General features: G+C 42.8%; 1 protein-coding gene across 1 annotated transcript in view; it reads right to left on the bottom strand.

Annotated features, from left to right (window-relative positions):
• Positions 1–204: 204 nt before the first annotated feature.
• The window catches only part of LOC141103528 (calcium-activated chloride channel regulator 1-like), a 100,191-nt gene continuing 79,004 nt past the window's right edge, over positions 205–21,391 (bottom strand). The window contains exons 11-14 of the mRNA XM_073593209.1: positions 20,487–20,757; positions 17,690–17,854; positions 16,581–16,811; positions 205–2,125 (exon numbers count right to left, since the gene is read on the bottom strand). Of these exons, the coding sequence (XP_073449310.1) occupies positions 1,641–2,125; positions 16,581–16,811; positions 17,690–17,854; positions 20,487–20,757 (1,152 nt within the window). The 3' untranslated portion in view covers positions 205–1,640. The remainder of the gene's footprint in view (positions 2,126–16,580; positions 16,812–17,689; positions 17,855–20,486; positions 20,758–21,391) is intronic.

A 21,391-nucleotide genomic window follows, 5' to 3' on the forward strand; every position in this document is an offset into this window, starting at 1 on the left:
AGTGGCAAATATTTAATATGAGTAGTTTAATAAGAATAGATACATAGTCTTAGATATAGAACCGGCCCCTTGAGGACAACTATATTGCTGATACGGCCCCCAATTAATTTGAGTTTGACACCCCTGCATTACAGTAATCTAAAAAGTATTGCGGCCAGTGTTGCCAACCTACCAGGTTGAAATTAACTGACACGACACTTAAAATTTACTGGCATAGCCAAGTTTTTACTGTTATTTCCAAAAGTTGCAAAGGCACAGTTTTAAATGCAAATTTCAGTTTTAGGCTACAAACAAGTACAATATGCAATTTAGCAATGTGATTTAAAAAATTATTTTATTTTCGCTATAGTAAGTAACTAGCTCAGGAGGGCAAGAAATTAGAATGGGCAGGCACACACACACATGAAATTGACTCTCCCAGTGACAATGATAGCTGTGTGCAGCAGCATAGATGGTGACACCTCATCAACATGACAATTCCCTCCTGAGTCACAGTGACAGTCTCTCTACATGCCAGGTGGTCCCTTCAGTCCACTCCAGTCCAAACAGCACTCACAGTCCCACTTCCGGCTTGCCTTGATCTTGTACCGCAGACCCGCACACGAGGCTCCGGCCACTCCGCTCAGCTCCCTGCACCATGACATCACACAACATGCTCAGGCACTGCCTCTGCCAGACTCTGTGCCACCTGGACCAACTGTAGCAGGCACTCGGATTACCTCGGCCAGCACATGCGCAGTTTGGAGCCGAGCATCAGCCATATTTTTAGCTGCCAACCTTTTCCTGTCACTGGCATTTACAGGCATAGGAAGTGCCCATTTTTTACAGGCTGTCAGTAAAAATGCTGATGGTTGGCAACACTGATTGTGGCCCTCAAAGTCTAGTTTTTCCTAACTGCTAGTAGTACTTGCTACTGAATGAATGTTTCCATCACTAAGAGACAGAGTGAAGAACTGTCAGGATGCAACTCTTAAGAGAAAGTTTCTTAATGGACTCCATTCTAATTCTTATTTTTTTCCTCCAGTTTAGGAAAGCAAATGAAAGAAGACTGCATGTGACTGCCTGTGATGGAGAGCAGAAAGTTTTGGTGTTTTTTTTTTTCACTTTGATCAATCTCACCTAAGGCCCCTTTCACACAGGTGCCTCCGTGAAGCAAAATCCACTTGCTCACAAGGGTATCTCTCTGCTGATCCCCGCTCAGCAGGCAGATGACAGGTTAGTGTCCGCTCCGCTATGCAGAGCAGACATGGACACAGTCCCATTCTCCTCTATGGGGCAGTCAGATGAAAACAGACCGCCTGTTTGTCTGTTTCCATCCGATGCCATCTAATCTGACCTGTCAGACGGATGGGGAATAGGACCACCATCCCTCTGCTTTTGGCAGACTGGACCAGGACCAGGACTGGATCGGATGGCGGCGGGTGTCCAGGGACATGTGTCCGCTGACATCCGCCGCTCCATAGAAGAGACTGGAGGGTCTGATCAGGTCTGACTGAAAAACTGGCAGGTGGACCTGATCAGACAGCCCCTGTGAAAGGGACCTAAAGCATTTCCTGTTCATGCATAGAATAAAGAAAGTTACATAAGATTACCAGGTTCATATTTGTACAATCAGCTCAATTATAGCAGCTCAATTTGTTTCAGATTCTCATTTCTGGCTGTCTTTTCTTCCTGTGACAGCTCACACAACAGATGGTTATACTTATAATAATGCAGATGAGAATAACTGTTGAACATATTATCAGTGTTACCATTGCTACTAAATTCTGGTGATCTGATTTGTCATTTGGAGTAGGTTCAGGCGTTGTAGGAGGTTCAGGCGTTGTAGGAGGTTCAGGCGTTGTTGGAGGTTCAGGTGTTGTAGGTTCAGGTGTTGAAGGAATGAAGAGAGCTGCTTGGGCTGTATTGGACACCTCAGATTTCAGATCAACTTTATCAAAAGCAATTATGGCAAAGTAAAGGATAGTGCCATTCTTGATAGCTATATTTTCTGGTACAAATATGAAGCTTTCAGTGGACCCAGCTGGAAGAGGTGTAACACTAGAGATGTTCACTTGGACTGCACTGTCAAAGTTCTCTCTGAGATCCCTGGGGTTGACACTCATTCTTAAATCATATCTAGTAGCTGAAAAATAAGTTATTATTAGTATTTACAATACATATACAGCAAATTGAAATAAATGATCTCATATATTTGTACTGATGTATTAACTTTTATCAGCAGTTGCTAGGGATTACTATGCAGATGCTTCATGAAATCGGTACTAGTGTTCCTAACAAAATAAAACTTTCTCAGCACTCAAACCAATTAATCACCAATGAAAACCTAATTATAAACTGTTTCTAACATTTAGATTAAAGACAGAGTTTGTATACATTTAAAAATATAAAAGGTTACACTGCCATGAAAAGGCAACCCTGCAAATTGAGGTCCTAAGTCAAAACTAAATGGGCCATGCATAGCAATAAATACTTTGCAAACAGGCTTACATTGGAGGTGGCGCAGTCCTACCTAAAGGCACAACAACACACTAGAAGTGACGTTATAAATGTATTAGAGCAGATGCCATTGTTTATTTTGCTGAACTTGGTAAGACTCCTACTGGGGGGTCTTCAGCTGCCTAAGCAGGTCTGAGCATCTAGTATGTTCCTTCAAGTTAAACCTGCCCTCAATTTATTCAGTGCTATGCATATGTCCCAGAGGAACTATAGAAAGTTATAAAGCCCATCTTTGGGGAGAATAAAAATTCTCCCATGCAGAGGGCCCTGAAAGAGTGGAGAATCAGGTAAGAAAAACTGTTTTTTGTGGTCCCCTAGACCTAGATGAGCATTTAACTCTTGCAATACAGGGAAAGTCCCACTGCAAGGGATTATTTTTGTTTGCTCCAGAGTTCAACTTTAGGGATCACACTTTGCAGCAGTGCACTTTTGTATCAGTGAGGCCTCCAATGTATTCACAATTGTTCATTGGGGGGCTTTTTGGTATCTTTTGTAGTTTCTCACTAGGTTACACAGTTTCTCCCTGGATTATACTGTTCACCAACAAACATGAAACAGCTGTACTTGGTTTGGAATGAATGGCCCTATAATATTAGGCTGTATCTGGGTTTTACATCAGCGGTTCTTGATGTACACTTAGTCATTGTGAATAAAGGAATGATTTGTGTGGCTCCATCCACAATTCTGAAATGAGGAATAATCAACCTTATTTTTTGGATTTGCATTGGAATAAGACATATTAATACCTTCTGTTATAAAAAAAAAGGCTCTACTGTGCTATGCACTGCTTCAGTGGAGGGGTTTGTGGTCCCTAAATACCACCTTACTAAACTTTTTGTGTTATACATTCTCAAAAGTATACAGCAAAAAATGGTTTGTAAAGTGGAAATGAACTAAAATGTGAAGATTTGCTATATTTCAGGGAATATCTAGAAGTATTAATTGTGCCTAATCAGTACCCTGAAACTTGTACTTTTTTTCTGGAATTTCACCTTTAAGAAAAAGCAGTGCACATCCTAGAGTGCCTAGGTACTCCTGTGCCTACAGTCCTATAGCTGTATTACTGCATTGTGAATCTACGGCACTGCTGCTTCTGACTGCTAGTCTCAGGAGATTCAGAGTGAGAATTGGTGACAATGCTACTGTGCTGCCCACTGTTCTCCTTAATGAAATCTCTGAAATTAAGAAGCATGCCTTGTGACAAACCCAACCTAGACAGGGGCTTTTGGAGTGGATTATGGGCTAGCCTTCTACCCGATGATTATGGCCCATTGAGGAGACCAGGGATTTTGTCTGCTTCTCCTGGTCAGAGCATGGAAAAGAGCTCAGTTTGGCCCTTCATCCCATGGAGAGAGCAGAATTTTCTCTAATGACGGACAACAACGTGATAAACGCTGAGAACAGGGCTTGGATTAATTCTCTGAATAAAGGAAATACAGCTTCACTTCTGCAGTGGATGGAAAGGTTTAATATTAATCTTGTACAGGTAAATGGTCAGAAGAAATATGATGGCCCTCCTGCAGACTGGGTTGGAGAAGCTTCTCCAATTGGGACAGAAATATTTATCAACCATATCCCTCAAGAAGTCTATGAAGATAAATAAATTCCACTTTTTCAGACTGCTGGAACATTGTATGAGTTTTGTCTTATGATGAATTTTGTAGTGGACAGATTACACCAGTGATAGCCAACACCTGACAGACAGCATGTGTAATGTACTTTGTGTATTTGTGAGACTAGTGCTGAACTGTCTGGATGGGCACTGGTCTGAGTGCACTAGGCTTGTCTAGGTGACTAGTTGTTAATTAGCTTACTATTTAATTAGATCACTGTTAGCTGTTTGTTAGATGTACTGATTATATTGTTTACATTGTTTAGGATAATGCTAAGACCAAAGGTCCATACTAGCACGAATGTCCAAGAAATCTTTGATGACTAAATAAAGTCACAAAAATGTCCCCCTAAAGGGTAAATCCTTTGAGCCAAAATGTCTCTAAAATCCACTAAGAATGGGGTTAACTCAATAAGATGTGCACTGCCCCGTGCAGCTCCATAGACCAGCGGGTAACTGACAACTGCAAAAACATAAAGGGAAGACAGAGTGCACCGGCTCCTAGTGCAACACCGTTTATTCAATACAAATAAAAAGTAACTTTGTAACACTATGCACTCACATGCCAGTGTGTATCAAAGAGCGCCCATGTCAAGCTGTAGTTATGCTCCAGTGGAGCCCTGACCACTGGAGCGTAACTACAGCTTGACATGGGCGCTCTGTGATACAATGTTACTTTTTATTTGTATTGAATAAACAGTGTTGCACTAGGAGCCAGTGCACTCTGTCTTCCTTTATTGTTAAGGATAATGTGATCAAGCTCTTATCTGATTTTGTGTGGTATATATTCTATGTGAGTTTACAATAAAGTCAGTTCCAGTTTGCACCTAAGCTAGTGTCGTCTGATTCTCGGGTGCAATGCTCAGCTATAAAAACTTGTACTTGGTTCCAGAGTGGAGGAAGCTGTATCTTGGCGGAAGCACCAGGTGGGGTGCTGGGTGGTCCGTCACATTTAAGCAAGCTTCGACCAAGATGTTTACTTTCCAATAGAGACACAGGGGTTGATTTACAAAAACTGGAGAGTGCAAAATCTGGTGCAGTTCAGCAAAGAAACCAATCAGCTTCCAGGTTGTATTGTCACAGCTTAACCACTTGAGCCCCGGACCATTATGCTGCCTAAGGACCAGAGGTCTTTTTCCAATTTGGCACTGCGTCGCTTTAACTGCTAATTGCGCGGTCATGCAATGCTGTACCCAAACGAAATTTGCGCCTTTTCTTCCCACAAATAGAGCTTTCTTTTGATGGTATTTGATCACCTCTGCAGTTTTTATTTTTTGCGCTATAAACGGAAAAAGACCGAAAATTTTGAAAAAAAAATGATATTTTCTACTTTTTGTTATAAAAAAAATCCAATAAACTAAATTTTAGTCATACATTTAGGCCAAAATGTATTCGGCCACATGTCTTTGGTAAAAAAAATGTCAATAAGCATATATTTATTGGTTTGCGCAAAAGTTATAGCGTCTACAAACTAGGGTACATTTTCTGTAATTTACACAGCTTTTAGTTTATGACTGCCTATGTCATTTCTTGAGGTGCTAAAATGGCAGGGCAGTACAAAACCCCCCCAAATGACCCCATTTTGGAAAGTAGACACCCCAAGGAAATTGCTGAGAGGCATGTTGAACCCATTGAATATTTATTTTTTTTGTCCCAAGTGATTGAATAATGACAAAAAAAAAAAAAAATTTACAAAAAGTTGTCACTAAATGATATATTGCTCACACAGGCCATGGGCCTATGTGGAATTGCACCCCAAAATACATTCAGCTGCTTCTCCTGAGTATGGGGATACCACATGTGTGGGACTTTTTGGGAGCTTAGCCGCGTACGGGGCCCCGAAAACCAAGCACCGCCTTCAGGATTTCTAAGGGTGTAAATTTTTGATTTCACTCTTCACTGCCTATCGCAGTTTCGGAGGCCATGGAATGCCCAGGTGGCACAAAACCCCCCCAAATGACCCCATTTTGGAAAGTAGACACCCCAAGCTATTTGCTGAGAGGCATATTGAGTCCATGGAATATTTTATATTTTGACACAAGTTGCGGGAAAATGACACTTTTTTTTTTTTTTTTGCACAAAGTTGTCACTAAATGATATATTGCTCACACAGGCCATGGGCATATGTGGAATTGCACCCCAAAATACATTTAGCTGCTTCTCCTGAGTATGGGGATATCACATGTGTGGGACTTTTTGGGAGCCTAGCCGCGTATGGGGCCCCGAAAACCAAGCACCGCCTTCAGGATTTCTAAGGGTGAAAATTTTTGATTTCACTCTTCACTGCCTATCACAGTTTTGGAGGCCATGGAATGCCCAGGTGGCACAAAACCCCCCCCAAATGACCCCATTTTGGAAAGTAGACACCCCAAGCTATTTGCTGAGAGGCATGGTGAGTATTTTGCAGCTCTCATTTGTTTTTGAAAATGAAGAAAGACAAGAAAAAACTTTTTTTTTTTCTTTTTTCAATTTTCAAAACTTTGTGACAAAAAGTGAGGTCTGCAAAATACTCACTATACCTCTCAGCAAATAGCTTGGGGTGTCTACTTTCCAAAATGGGGTAATTTGGGGGGGTTTTGTGCCACCTGGGCTTTCCATGGCCTCCGAAACTGTGATAGGCAGTGAAGAGTGAAATCAAAAATTCACGCCCTTAGAAAGCCTGAAGGCGGTGCTTGGTTTTCGGGGTCCCATACGCGGCTAGGCTCCCAAAAAGTCTCACACATGTGGTATCTCCGTACTCAGGAGAAGCAGCAGAATGTATTTTGGGGTGTAATTTCACATATTCCCATGGCATGTTTGAGCAATATATCATTTAGTGACAACTTTGTGCAAAAAAAAAAAAAAAAATTTGTCTCTTTCCCGCAACTTGTGTCGCAATATAAAATATTCCATGGACTCGACATGCCTCTCAGCAAATAGCTTGGGTTGTCTACTTTCCAAAATGGGGTCATTTGGGGGGGTTTTGAACTGTCCTGGCATTTTATGCACAACATTTAGAAGCTTATGTCACACATCACCAACTCTTCTAACCACTTGAAGACAAAGCCCTTTCTGACACTTTTTGTTTACATGAAAAAGTTATTTTTTTTTGCAAAAAAATTACTTTGAACCCCCAAACATTATATATTTTTTTAAAGCAAATGCCCTACAGATTAAAATGGTGGGTGTTTCATTTTTTTTTTCACACAGTATTTGCGCAGCGATTTTTCAAACGCATTTTTTGGGGAAAAAACACACTTTTTTAAATTTTAATGCACTAAAACACACTATATTGCCCAAATGTTTGATGAAATAAAAAAGATGATCTTAGGCCGAGTACATGGATACCAAACATGACATGCTTTAAAATTGCGCACAAACGTGCAGTGGCAACAAAATAAATACATTTTTAAAAGCCTTTAAAAGCCTTTACAGGTTACCACTTTAGATTTACAGAGGAGGTCTACTGCAAAAATTACTGCCCTTGATCTGACCTTCACGGCGATACCTCACATGCATGGTGCAATTGCTGTTTACGTTTGACGACAGACCGCCACTTGCGTTCGCCTTAGCGCGAGAGCAGGGGGCGACAGGGGTGCTTTTTTTTTTTTTTTTATTTATTATTTTTTTGCTTTTTTATCTTATTTTTAAACTGTTCCTTTCATTTTTTTTTTTTTAATCATTTTTATTGTTATCTCGGGGAATGTAAATATCCCCTATGATAGCAATAGGTAGTGACAGGTACTCTTTTTTGAAAAAATAGGGGTCTATTAGACCCTAGATCTCTCCTCTGCCCTCAAAGCATCTGATGACACCAAGATCGGTGTGATAAAATGCTTCCCCAATTTCCCAATGGCGCTATTTACATCTGGCGAAATCTAAGTCATAAAATGCTCGTAGCTTCCGGTTTCTTAGGCCATAGAGATGTTTGGAGCCCCTCTGGTCTCTGATCAGCTCTATGGTCAGCTGGCTGAATCACCGGCTGCATTCTCAGGTTCCCTGTTGAGACAGGAGAGCCAGAGAAAAACACGGAAGACGGTGGGGGGGGCATTCCCTCCCACGGCTTGTAAAAGCAGTCTAGAGGCTAATTAGCTGCTAGGATTGCTTTTACATGAAAGCCGACCGCTGGCTGAAAAGAATGATACCAAGATGATACCTAAACCTGCAGGCATCATTCTGGTATAACCATTCAAAGTCGTAAATGAAGTACCTGAAGACAAAAAAATGGTTAACAATAAAGCACAGTAAACGGTAAAGTATAAAAAATTGCATACCTGAAAAGCAAACATGATAAAACATAATAACAATAAAACATTGCAGAATAGAATACAGTAAAAAAGAGCAGAACAAGAGAGAGAGAATAGAGAGAGAGAGAACAATAAAACGACAACTATTTTTTTTTATTTTATATATTTTTTTTTTTTTTTACATTTTTTTGTAACTAACTTTTATAACGGTAACCGGTTCCAGGTTCGGGTCTCTCAAAATGCGATGGCATCTTGGGAGACCCTGTGAAAGTGTGCCTAGTCTGTGCAATGCTGTACCCTACGCTAATACTCAACTAATGAATGGTAGCGTTCAAAACATTCACCAATGCAAAGACCAGGATTGTCAGGACAGGAGGGACAATAATAGCGGGTGTCATGCCTATATTCGCGCTTGCTGCAGACACGACATCTTTTTTGGGGGTTCGCTGGGTAGGGGTACTCGGGAGGACATAAAGAAAATGCCTCTCATGCAGCCGACTGCATTTGGTTGGGGATGTGAATGGGGGAAGTACGGGCGCTGCAGAAGTGGTGGGTCCCCAATTAGGATTGGCGAATGCAGCAGGAAGGGCATTATGGGCACGACGGGTCTGTGTTTGTCTTTTTGGTGGCAGCGGGACACTACTTGTGCTTGCCACCTCACCAGCTTGAACTGCACTTATGGGACTCGCCACGTCACCAAGTGTTACTGCAGTGCTGGTTTGACTACGACCGGGGTGTACTAGGCCGCTGGCGCTTGCCAGTTCAATAAAAAGCTACCAAAAAAACTGTTAGCGATCGCAGGGATCAGGCCTGACTCTGCGAACGCTGCAGTTATGCGTTTAATGTTTTGTAAGTGACAGTGATCGATCGATACTGCACTTGGGTGGGCTGGGCCGGGCGGAGGGGCAAAATGCAGGTGCTAGCAGGTATCTGGGCTGATCCCGCTAACACTGTGTTTTTGGGAACCCTAAACTGCTGGGGACGCTAGTATAGATCTGATCGGATCAGATATTGATCCGTTCAGATACTATACCACTAAGGGAGGTGTACGGTGCGTGCGTGGGTGTTAGCGGTACTGGCGCTAATCTGACGCTGCTTGGGGCTGGTGCTTGCCAATTCACCAAAATACTACCAAAAAAACTGTTAGCGATCGCAGGGATCAGGCCTGACTCTGCGAACGCTGCAGTTATGCATTTAGTGTTTTGTAAGTGTCAGTGATCGATCAATACTGCACTTGGGTGGGCTGGGCTGGGCGGAGGGGCAAAACGCAGGTGCTAGCAAGTATCTGGGCTGATCTCGCTAACACTGCGTTTTTGGGAACCCTAAACTGCTGGGGACGCTAGTATAGATCTGATCGGATCAGATATTGAACCGATCAGATACTATACCACTAAGGGAGGTGTATGGTGCGTGCGTGGGTGTTAGCGGTACTGGCGCTAATCTGACGCTGCCTGGGGCGACGCATATCACCGCCGGGCGATCAGGGGGCTAAACCTTTATTCGGTAATAAACGGCGGGTGCCCTGCCACTATAAAAAATAAACGAACTAACCAGCGCCAACCGTAACACTTATACGGTGATCAGTGGTGAAAGGGTTAACTAGGGGGCCATCAAGGGGTTAAAACATTTATTAGGTAGTATATGGGGGTCCCTGTCGCTATAAAACGCTGACGGCGAACCTAAATATTTAGGTCCCTAACTAGCGTCACCAGCGACACTAATACAGCGATCAGAAAAATGATCGCTTAGCGACACTGGTGACAGGGGGTGATCAAGGGGTTAAAACTTTATTAGGGGGGTTAGGGGGGTATCCTAGACCTACAGGGGGCTAATATTCACTGTCGCAACACTGTAACTGTCACAAACTGACACCAATGCAGTAATCAGAAAAAAAAAAACTGCTGGTGTCAGTTTGTGACAGGGGGGGGGTGATTGGGGGGGGATCGGGGGCGATCGGGGGGGGGGATCAGGGTGTTTTGTGTGCCTGGCATGTTCTACTGTGTTGTGTAGTGTTGGTGCACTCACAGTGAAGTCTTCTCTCCTCGGCGCTGCAACGGAATACCGAGCCGAGGAGAGATGACATCATTTCCTTTGCTGCTGTTTAGCATACAGCAGCAAAGGAAGTGATCTGATTGGCCGGTGGCGATCGCGAGGGGGGGCCACGAACGGATGGCCTCCCCCTCACCTCTGATCGCCGCTGGACAAAAGACGACCGCCTCGGGCACCGGGGGGGGGGGGTCCGATCGGACCCCCCACCCGCGGAAGGCAAATCACGTATATGTACGTGATTTTGCCTGTCCGTGCCACCTTGCCGACGTAAATCGGCGTGAGGCGGTCGTCAAGTGGTTAATTGAACAGGCTGAAGTTAGAAGCTGATTGGCTACCATGCACAGCTGCACCAGATTCTGTGTGCACCAGTTTTAGTAAATCTCCCCCACAGTGCAAAATACAGCATAGCAAGTAAATATTGGAGAAAGTTCAGATGAAGGAAAACCACAGGTAATACCGACGACTAGTCTTTTGCCCCCTGCCTGCCTTGTCTTGGGCACAGCTACCAGTGTTCACTTTAACCACATCCCGACCAGCGCACGACAATGTACGTCGGCACAATGGCATGGCTGGGCAAATGGGCATACAGGTACGTCCCCTTTAAATCGTGGCATTGTGGGCGCAGCGTACACTGTGACCATGCCTGCGGGTCCCGAGGACTCGATGTCCACCGGGGGCCCGCAATCGTGTCACGGAGCCACAGAATGAGGAATGTAAACAAGGCATTTCCCCATTCTGCCGTTCTGCCTAGCAATATGACAGGGATCTACTGCTCCCTTTAATCGGGAGTAGTGATCGCTGTCATGTCAGTGGTAGCCCATCCCCCCCACATTTAGAATCACTCCCTAGGACACACTTAACCCCTTGATCGTCCCCTAGTGTTTAACCCCTTCACTGCCAGTGTCATTTACACAGTAATCAGTACATTTTTATAGCACTGATCGCTGTATAAATGACAATGGTCCCAAAATAGTGATAAAAGTGTCTGATGTGTCTGCCATAATGTCGCAGTCACGATAAAAATCGCAGATTGCCGCCATTACTAATAAAATAAATTAATAATAAAAATGCCATAAATCTGTCCCCTATTTTGTAGACGTGATAACTTTTGCGCAAACCAATCAATATACGACTATTGCGATTTTTTTATCAAAAATATGTAGAATACATATCATTCTAAACTGAGAAAGAAATTTGTTTTTTATATATTTTTTTGGGATATTTATTATAGCAAAAAGTAAAAAATAATGCTTTTTTTTAAAAATTGTCGCTCTCTTTTTGTTTATAGTGAAAAAAATAAAAACCACAGAGGTGATCAAATACCACCAAAAGAAAGGTCTATTTGTGGGGAAAAAAAGGACGTCAATTTTGTTTGGGTGCAGCGTCACACGACCGCGCAATTGTCAGTTAAAGTGACGCAGTGCCGAATCGTAAAAAGTGCTCTGGTCAGGAAGGGGGTAAATCCTTCTGGGCCTGAAGTGGTTAAATATTAAAAACAATTTAAAATCATATTTTCTGTGCTGACAGGCAAATGCTGGGGAGTTTTTGTATTGTTCTGTTAGTTGATTCACTTATGTGCACCTTTCACTTTCTAGTTATATATTGATTTCTTTGTTAAGTAATGGTGTCCATTACAGTCAGGGCCAACTTTAATATTGATTGGACCCTGGGCAAACATTTTTTTGCCCCACCCCACCCCCCACCATGCAATTTCTTTCCACCTGCTCTGAGACATACAATAAATAGCAGGCCAGAGGTTACAGCATACCATTACCGCTCACTGACTGGTTGCTAGAGGTTACAGCACACATTACGGCTCACTGATTAGTTGCTAGAGGTTGCAGCACATAAATTTATCTTGCTGATTGGTTACTAGAGGTTACTGCACATTATTACAGCTCACTGATTGGTTGCTAGAGGTTAACACACATCATTACCACTCACTGATTGGTTGGTAGAGGTTACTGCACAACATTACCGCTCACTGATTGGTTGCTAGAGGCTATTGCACATTATTACTGCTCACTGATTGGTTGTTAGAGGTTACCACACATCATTATTACTCACCCATTAGTTGCTGGGGCTATGGGGGGTTGAGGGATCAATAGCAGTGGTTGTGGTGGTGGGGGGGTGAGATCAGTGGCAGTGCTGGGGGGGATGGGATGAGTCGCTGGGCTGGGGGGGATGTGATCAATGGCAGTGCTGGGGAGTTGATGGGCTCAGTGGCAGTGCTGGGTGGTTGGAGGGATCAGTGGCAGTCCTTCCAGCGGCGAGCTGTCACCGCTGACAAGTCTTCCATCTTCACCTGTCTTCCTTCCGGGTTCGTGGACTCCAGCTGTGTGAGTGGCCGGAGCCACGATGGCATTGTGTGTTTCCGAGAGCCACCGTTTACAGCACATGACTCTGAAGGAACAGACCACGTGGCCATTCCTTCAGAGTGCATGCATCGGTGACGTCACCAGCTGCACGTACAGTAAATATCTCCTAAACGGTGCCCGTTTAGGAGATATTTACAGTACCTATAGGTAAGCCTTATTATAGAATACAATTCATGCATATGAGTTAACTCCCACTTTAAGTATGTACCTAGCTAACAGTGGAAAGGGCTTAAAGAGGGGTGATTAAACAGAATCTGTGTCTCCTCGCTGTATACACTGCACACACATACCCAGTCCTTGTACCACAAAATACTCCTAGCTACTATGACACAAGTAACAGTTTCACAGACAAATATACAGTAAACCTCACAATGAATGGTAATTTTTTGTCAATGAAATGTTTCCATCCCATATTCGTTACTTCGCACAGAAACTGATCACTGTCTGACTGAGCCTACCTTAAAGTGGAAGTCTAGCCTAAAACTGAAATCTCTAAATCTACAGGCATCCACAATCTAAGACTAACCTATCTAGCCCTGTAAAGAAGAAATCGCTATACATACCTTATCTGAAGCCACTCCGATCCGGTCCCATGCTGAGCTGTCAGCAGTGGCTTCGCTGTGTAGGTGGGTGCAGAGGACATGTCCATCAATGGAAGCCTCATAGTAAGTCTATGGGTGAGGTCACTTCACCATTCATTTACAGCTGTTGTCGGCTGTCTCCTCTGTAGAGCTTCTGCCAATGGAGACCGGACCGCATCGGCTTCAAAAAAGGTATGTATAGCGAGTTTTGTTTTACAAGGCTAGATAGGTTAGTCTTAGATTGTGGCTACAAGGAGATTTAGAGAAAGTTAGTTTTATGGTGAACTTTCACTTTAAGGAAGAACCAGGAACTGTTGGGACACTGAACACCTTGGTCAGGACTATGTAATGTATAACATAATGTATAGAGTACAGGGGCCATGAGTAAAGCTGGCTATACATGGTTCCGTTTTTTCATTCAGCCAGCCAGCTGAACAAAATAAACTGAATACATTTCCCCACCCACACATTCAAGGTGGATGGGGAAATCCTCCCTGCTGTGTCTTTGTATTCTGAAAGCGGGATTCCCCCACTGTCAGAATACACTGATCAGCGTTGCAGTCACTGGCTGCATGTGCTAATTGAATGCTGCAGGACTGTTCATCAGAAGCAAGTCTATTGGACAAAACAATATATAGAGTGCAGCAGTCAGGATGAGCCATCCTGTTCACATCAAATTCCCCCCTTACATCACAAATCCCCATCAGAGTCCCCCCTCTTTATTAGAGTCATCCGCCTTATGTCAAAGTCCCCAGAGTCACCCCCCTTCTTTACGTTAGGATCCCCCTTACTCCAGGGTCTTCAGAGCCCCCCCATCTACATCATGGTCCCCTGAGCCATCCCCCCTTACATTGGGGTCCCCAAAGCCAACCTCCCATGCATTAGGGTCCCCAGAGCCCTCCCTCTTTCATCAGAGTCCCCTGAGCCACCCCCCCCTTACAATAGGGTCCCCAAAGCCACCCGACCATGCATCAGGGTCCCCAGAGCCCTCCTCCTTACATCAGAGTCCCCAGAATTATCCCCTACTTGTATTTGGCTCCCCAGAACCACCCCACATTATATAAGGGTCCCCAGAGCCCCAATAATTACATCAGGGTCCCCAGAGTTATCCCCTCCTTGTATTGGGCTCCCCAGAATTACCCCACCTTATATAAGGGTCCCCAGAGCCCCCATAGTTACATCAGGGTCCCCAGAGCTATCCCCTCTATATATACATTAGGGTCCCCAGAGCCCCCTCCTTATATCAAGGTTCCCAGAGCCCCCTTCTTAGATCAGGGTACCCAGAGTACCCTGTTTTCTACTGAATGGGGTGGGAAAAACATTCCCCAATAATTTTTATGTCAGCCTAAATTACATATTGCCGTTATTGAATTTGGAGGGGGCTTTTGTCTAATCCAGGCTTGCTTTTTTGAAAAACAATGCAAAAGAAGGAAACAGAATCATTTATTTATTTCCCAGTGATTGTACTGGAAGTGCCCAGGCCACTCATACTCTGGGTGAAATGGAAGGCTGCATGTTGCCATGAATGAAAGCTGCGCATTAGCCTTTTGCAACCTGTGTCTCACAAGCCCTCACACAAAATTTGCATAATAAACTATATTAAAAAAAACAGTGTCCCCCTCCAAGTATTCTTAAATCCAACCCTAGCTGCTATCAAACAGGTATAAATGATACAAAAACATTGAAGACAGTGCTAATACCCCAATGGATCTATATGAAATAAAGCGATATTAAACCCAAAACCAAAAATTTTATATATAACAGCTTTTTTTTGGCTTTGTTCACTTTGTTTTCACCTGGTGATCTGGCCAGTAACATATTTTCTGTATTATACAGACACCACTCTGGATGAATGAGCAAAGGTGACAGATTTGGATAACAACATTGTCAGTCCGGGGAGCATTAGAACTACAAGCAGATTTGAATGCACTAACAAAATGAAGCGAAACTCCAGCTCACACTTTATAATCAGTTACAGCAAACATTTTTTTTTCCCTTTTGGGATAAAGGGTTTAGATAAATAAATAAAAAGATGATTTTAGAGACCCCTGTTGGTGTTAAATGGTTTGTCTCACCCCTGTAACTGCAAAAGAGCCTTTTCTGTTGAAAAACCACAGACCTACTGGCTGGATCACCAGATGAAAATAAATGAAAGGAAGCCTAAAAAGGGAACTAAAACAGCGATCACATTTAAGAGTTGGTAAGCTGCAACATAATAAATGTCTGCTTTTGGGTTTAATACTGCTTTAGGGAAAATGGACAACAATGAATTAAAACTTCAAACTAATAAAACCACATCCTATATCAAATTATGATAATAATCACTGTGCATATGCATAACCATAAAGTTCAAAATGTATAAAGTGTATAATAATAATCATCACTAAGTGTAAAGCCTGTTAATATAAATGATCAGTACAAACTCCATTAATATGAGTGTGAATATAACAGTCCAAGCTCCCATTCCTCCAATAGCAATGTTATTTTCCCATCAGCACTCGGTTGGTGGTAAATTTACTTCCTACGTTGAACACTTAAACTAATAAGATGATCAATCAAAGCAATGGTAAATATACTCCTTCAGCCAAATAGGAAACACCAGGAAGATGGATAGCCACTAATCTCTTTTTATATAACCTTCATCCAACATGCAGCAAAAAAAAAGGGAAGACAGAAGGCTCATTGCCCAGACATCTTTATTAAACCATTAATAAAACCGGCTAAGAATGCATGTAAACCCTCCGGTGCTTTATGTCCAGTACTTAATAATAATTGTTCAAACTCATATGGCTGTTGTGCACCACTTCATAGCCCTGTGTGTGCGCCCTCAGCATGTGTGTTGTTGTGACAAGGATGGAGGTGGAACCTTGTGATGCCAACATCTTATTAGTTTAAGTGGTCATATGTAGGCGGTTTACCACCAGCCAGGTGCTCACAGTGGTGTTTGGAGGAGGGAGCTTGGACTGTTTCACACTTATATTACTGGACTTTGAACTGATCAATTGTATTAAATACCTTTTTACTTAGTGGTTATTAATATACACTTTATGAATTTTGGACTTAAGATTATGCATTTTTGTGATTAGTGGCATAATTTTATAGGAGATGTGTTTGCATGTCTCATATGAATTGCTAGTACAGAATCTTCCTGTAGAAGCTGACAACCCATGCCCCTGTACATTACCTCATTAATACACCCTTGGGGCAGGAATGGCACTGTACAAGGACTACTTACCATTACCCTGGTCCAGATCATCACCTGTTGCTGTCCAGGATAACACAATTGTTTCTTCTTTTATCTTTGCTACTAAATCAGTTATTTTCTCAGGTTTGTAGATGTCTTTTGGGGGACCTGGAGGCACATTGGATACCACAAATGAACTACCTGATGCAGTTCTAGAGAATAATCCCACTTTGAGATCCTCTTCGCTGATTGCAGGCCTTGGAGGATTCATAGAAACGTTACCTTAAAAAAGAAAAAAAAAAAGGCTGTATGCCTTACCAGGTACGGTAAACGTTGTGTTACATGATAATGAAATATATGCAGATGCATGAACATGCATGCACACAAACACATGTATTCCATGTCTTATCTATATGCTACAAAAAGTCATTAGGTGAACAGCAAAGAGGAAACAAGAGGAAAGGAAACAGGATCTCTTGAAAACAGCAATTAAGGGATAAGTTCACCTTTAGTAATGTGTTACATATTACACCCTTATTTAGGGTGTAACATGTACTGTATTACTAAGGCAGCAGCTCTGCTCACCCCCGACCCCCCATTGTGACAGTGGGCAGGGGATCCCCAGGAAATCCTTTACAATGAATGAGGCAGTGCGGGGCTCCACTCACACAGCTGCTTCATTCATTCACACACATCTGTTAATGAATGAACACAAGTCCTGTCTTCCACTGCGGCAGACGGCTTGAACTTCTGAATGAACTGTGAAGGTGCTGATGAATGTTCTCAAAGTTCATTGACACTTTCTGCAATTCAGTAACTGTCTGCAAGTATGGGAGTAGGTGTCAATGTTAACTTAATAACATCCCATACAGCGCATTCCTGTGCGATTCATGGTGTAAACCATAGCTTTGGTGATAACTGTTACAGTTGCCAGTGTGCTTATGTCAGCTCTGTCAAGCCCCCAGGCTGGTGTCACAGTTGGGCATGTGTGTAGCATCATGGCACCTGCAGATGTAAATAGAGGCTTAGATCTCACTATCCTTAGCAGAAAGGATGGTTTGCTTTCGCTTTAATAATTTGTGTAACAGGTGTGTCAATGAAAGCACTTTCATGCTTCAATTAGGTAAAGTCAACGTAATATTTGCATACAATAGTCTTACCATTATTTACATAGCCAGGGACATACAGAGCACGATTTCGAGGCAGTGCCAATCTGGCTTTATTGTCAGTACTTTCAACGCGGACTTTTAAACCATATCTTCCATTAACTGTGAAAGCTGTTAAATATCTAGAGTAGATACCATCATTCTTAACAATGTCGGGACCTGCAATAAATCAGGACACCTTCAGTGAACTAAATCCTAAAACATATTAAAACTGTTAAAGAATTTGAAGAGGTTTAAATTCATTTCATAATTAACGGTGAACGAAATGCCCTGGGTTCAGTTTGAGCAGTGTTCAGCCCTATTTACAATATAACAGGATGACAGTGTTGGAAAGCAAACCAGGAGCCCTGGCCAACTTTGTTGAGGTATAAACAAAGGTAAAATTAAAGGGACATCTCTGAAATGTATGCACATCTTCCCGTGTTTTAACTCATTAAAGGTCCTGCTACTACATAACAAATACTGTGGATGTTGGCAGAAATGCACTCAGCTTATAACTTCCTGTTGTCAGCTGGCAACTCAGTGCCTTTGCTGGACTGAAATCAGAAGGAATGGTGTCAGCCCTGCACGGTTTTCTTGTGCTGAACTACAGAATACTTCCTCCTCTCCTCATCTCCACAACATAGGGGAAGGTGTTCAAGGTAAGAACTAGGAGGAGTAATTGGTGCACAAGACCCAGGACAGCTATGGATTCCTGACAGGATCAAGAGATATTTTTCTGCATAACTTCAGATATAACAAAACACTTTCAATTAAATATTTAAAGTAAAAATAAACCCACTGATGTAACAGTTACATTCAAGGTATGCTGGGAATGATACCTGTCATATTTGCTTATGCTCAATCAAACTGTCAAACCATCAAATGGCTGGTGTCATAACTGATCACATGTGCAGCATCATGGCAGTTACAGATCAAATAGAAGCTAAGATGGTAGCTTCCTTAGCTGAAAACAATAGGAGGGTTCAGTCCTGCTTAATAGACTAAACAAGAGCAAATAACAAAATAAGCAAAGCTCCATCCAAAAGGGGAAGCTCCACTTATCTGCCTCATTCCCCCCTCCACTTCCACATTTGGCACCTTTGGGGGGTGGAGCGGGTACCTGGTACCTGCTCCCACTTCCGGCTGAGTCCGCCATGGCAGTTTGACCCCCTCCTCCTTCCCCTGCAGCCGGCCCAATTAGACAGCACAGGGTTAATTATGACAAACACAGCTGCTCAGCCCCCTCACAAACAAATAAAACTACTTAGAATTTTTCTTTGGTATAGGGTGCAGAACAGAACATCTAAAAAGTGAATAGGTACATGTATAAGTACCCGAAATAAATAAATAAATAAATAAATAAATGTAACAAATATGAAATAATTGTTATTCCAGTTTGATTGCAAATGTGGAAATACAATTTAAACAATAGAAACAAAATGGGTTATAGCCCTAGATGTTAAAGTCTTTAAAGGCCCACCATTCTTGTTAAAAACTCATGGCCACCCAGTTTCCACTCTGACACAGATTTTTGCACTACTGTGTAGTGACATATGGTAACCATGTATGTTTATAGCACACATAACTAAATGATGGACCGCGAGGCTGCTAGCAACCAATCACTTGCTGGTTACCAAGAAAAGTTGTGCAGCTCCCACCATCCATCTGGAGCTGTCCTGCCTCCGATGTCAGTTGTAGACTGATGTGCCTCCTGCCTTCCACCCTGTGTAGGTAGGAGATGGAAGAGAGCAACAGTATGTCACTGCTGTGAAGAATGTGGAGGAAGCCAAGAAAGATGTGAAGGGGGGCCGAAGACAGGAATCTGGAGGAGGGGGGTGATATAAAAGGGATGAGCTGAGGGCAGGAATGTAAAGAGGGGGTAAGGATAGGAGTGTGAAGGGGAGGTGTAAGGACAGAAATGTGAATGAGGGGGTGAGGACAGGAATGTGAACAAAAGGGGGGGGTGAGGACAGGAATGTAAAGAGGGGGGTGAGGACAGGAATGTGAAGGGGGTGAGGACAGGAATGTGAAGAAGGAGGGGGTGACACAAGGGGTGCTACAGGAATGTGAAGGGGTTCAGATATGAAGGGGGGTGACGACAAGAATTTGAAGGAGGAGGGGGGTTATACAAAGGGGGGGGGTGATGACATGGATGTAAAGGTGGGGGTTTTATGAAGGGGGGCTGAGGACAGTTTTGTGGCAGAGGAGGGGGCTGATATAAAGGGGGGTGAGGCTAGGAATGTAAAGGGGGTTGGGGACAGGAATGTGAAGGAGAAGGAGACTGATAAAAGGGGGGGGCAGAGGACAGGACTCTGAAGAAGGAAGGGGGTGATATAAAGGGAGGATGAGGTTAGAAATGTAAAGGGGGTTGAGGACAGGAATGTGAAGGAGGATGTGGGGTGATATAAAGGGGGAGGGGGCAATGGCAGGGATGTAAATGTGGGGGTTTTATGAAGGGGGCTGAGGACAGTAATGTGATGGAGGAGGGGGCTGATATAAAGGTTTACATCACTGCTACCTGTGTTCTGCATGTAGGCAGTCCATTCATTTCAATGTCTTACATGCAGAAATGCAGAAAAAGAAGTCTCTACCCTTTTTTTTAATTGTGCTGCACCACAACAGTTTTAGTGCTCACAAAAATGTGCAGTATTTTCCGATGTCTTGAAGTCCCAGTAAGAATCAAACAAGCGATTCAAACCTCTGCTGGAAAAAAAATTTAGTGACTGGACCTCCAGGAATACCCCTGCGTTATAGCAATAGCTTTAATCTGATAAAGTATTCTTTTTTCGGGTATAACTTTCAAACTTACCTGATCCATTATCTAAAAGTTCTAAAGTAATTGGAGCTCCAGTTGTTGGTTCAATGATTGCTGTGACCTTTGCATTTATTACAGGCACAAACCCTTGATTCACAACAGCATAGACAACCATTGGTTTGGGGTAGTTATTAGCATCGCTATCCATATGTGCATTTACAGTAACTGGAGGCACATCTTTGTCTACTGCTTTGGAAGTCACAGTGATGCCTATAGCTTGAGTCGTTGTAAGAGTATTGCAAATAGTATAGCGCCAGGGTCCTATCTGCAAGAAGAAAAAAGGTAATACTTTAAAGAGGATGTATAACAGTGAAAAAAAAATAGATTTATCTTTTTGCATTATTGCTCATGAGAACACACCAGAAAGCTTCAAACATGCAGATTTGTCTTTGAAATGTGTTTTTGTTAAACAGTTTTGAATACAAAGACTAAAGATAACAAAGTGGATGGTAAATCTCGAATTATGTAAACTCTATTATGATTATTGTGGCTCTGTCCCATATCAGGGTCATTTGTAAGCTAAGCATTCTGTAAAAGAAGAACGTCTATGCTTACCTGTCCAGTGGTCCATGTCTTCCAAAAACTGTTACCTTTCCCCAGCTCATATAGCACCACATGACTTGTGAGGCAATGGGAAGAACAACAGCGTTTGGTGGATGAAGCAGGTATTCAACACACCTGGAAGTTTAAAATACCTGCAGTTGCCAACCAGCAAAGCACCAGAGCTTTAGGACTTGGGCTGCTGGAAAGGTAAGTATAAATGCTCTTCCTAACAGACTGTGCTTAGTTTACACTTCAAAGGGAATGTGCACACTTTAAAGACAGACACACATGACAATTTTAGTGAACACATATTTTAAGAGATTTTTAGCTTAACCGCTTGCCGAACATGCACTGTA

Source organism: Aquarana catesbeiana, linkage group LG07 (genome assembly GCF_042186555.1).
Source record: "Aquarana catesbeiana isolate 2022-GZ linkage group LG07, ASM4218655v1, whole genome shotgun sequence".
In the NCBI taxonomy this organism is placed as follows: domain Eukaryota; kingdom Metazoa; phylum Chordata; class Amphibia; order Anura; family Ranidae; genus Aquarana; species Aquarana catesbeiana.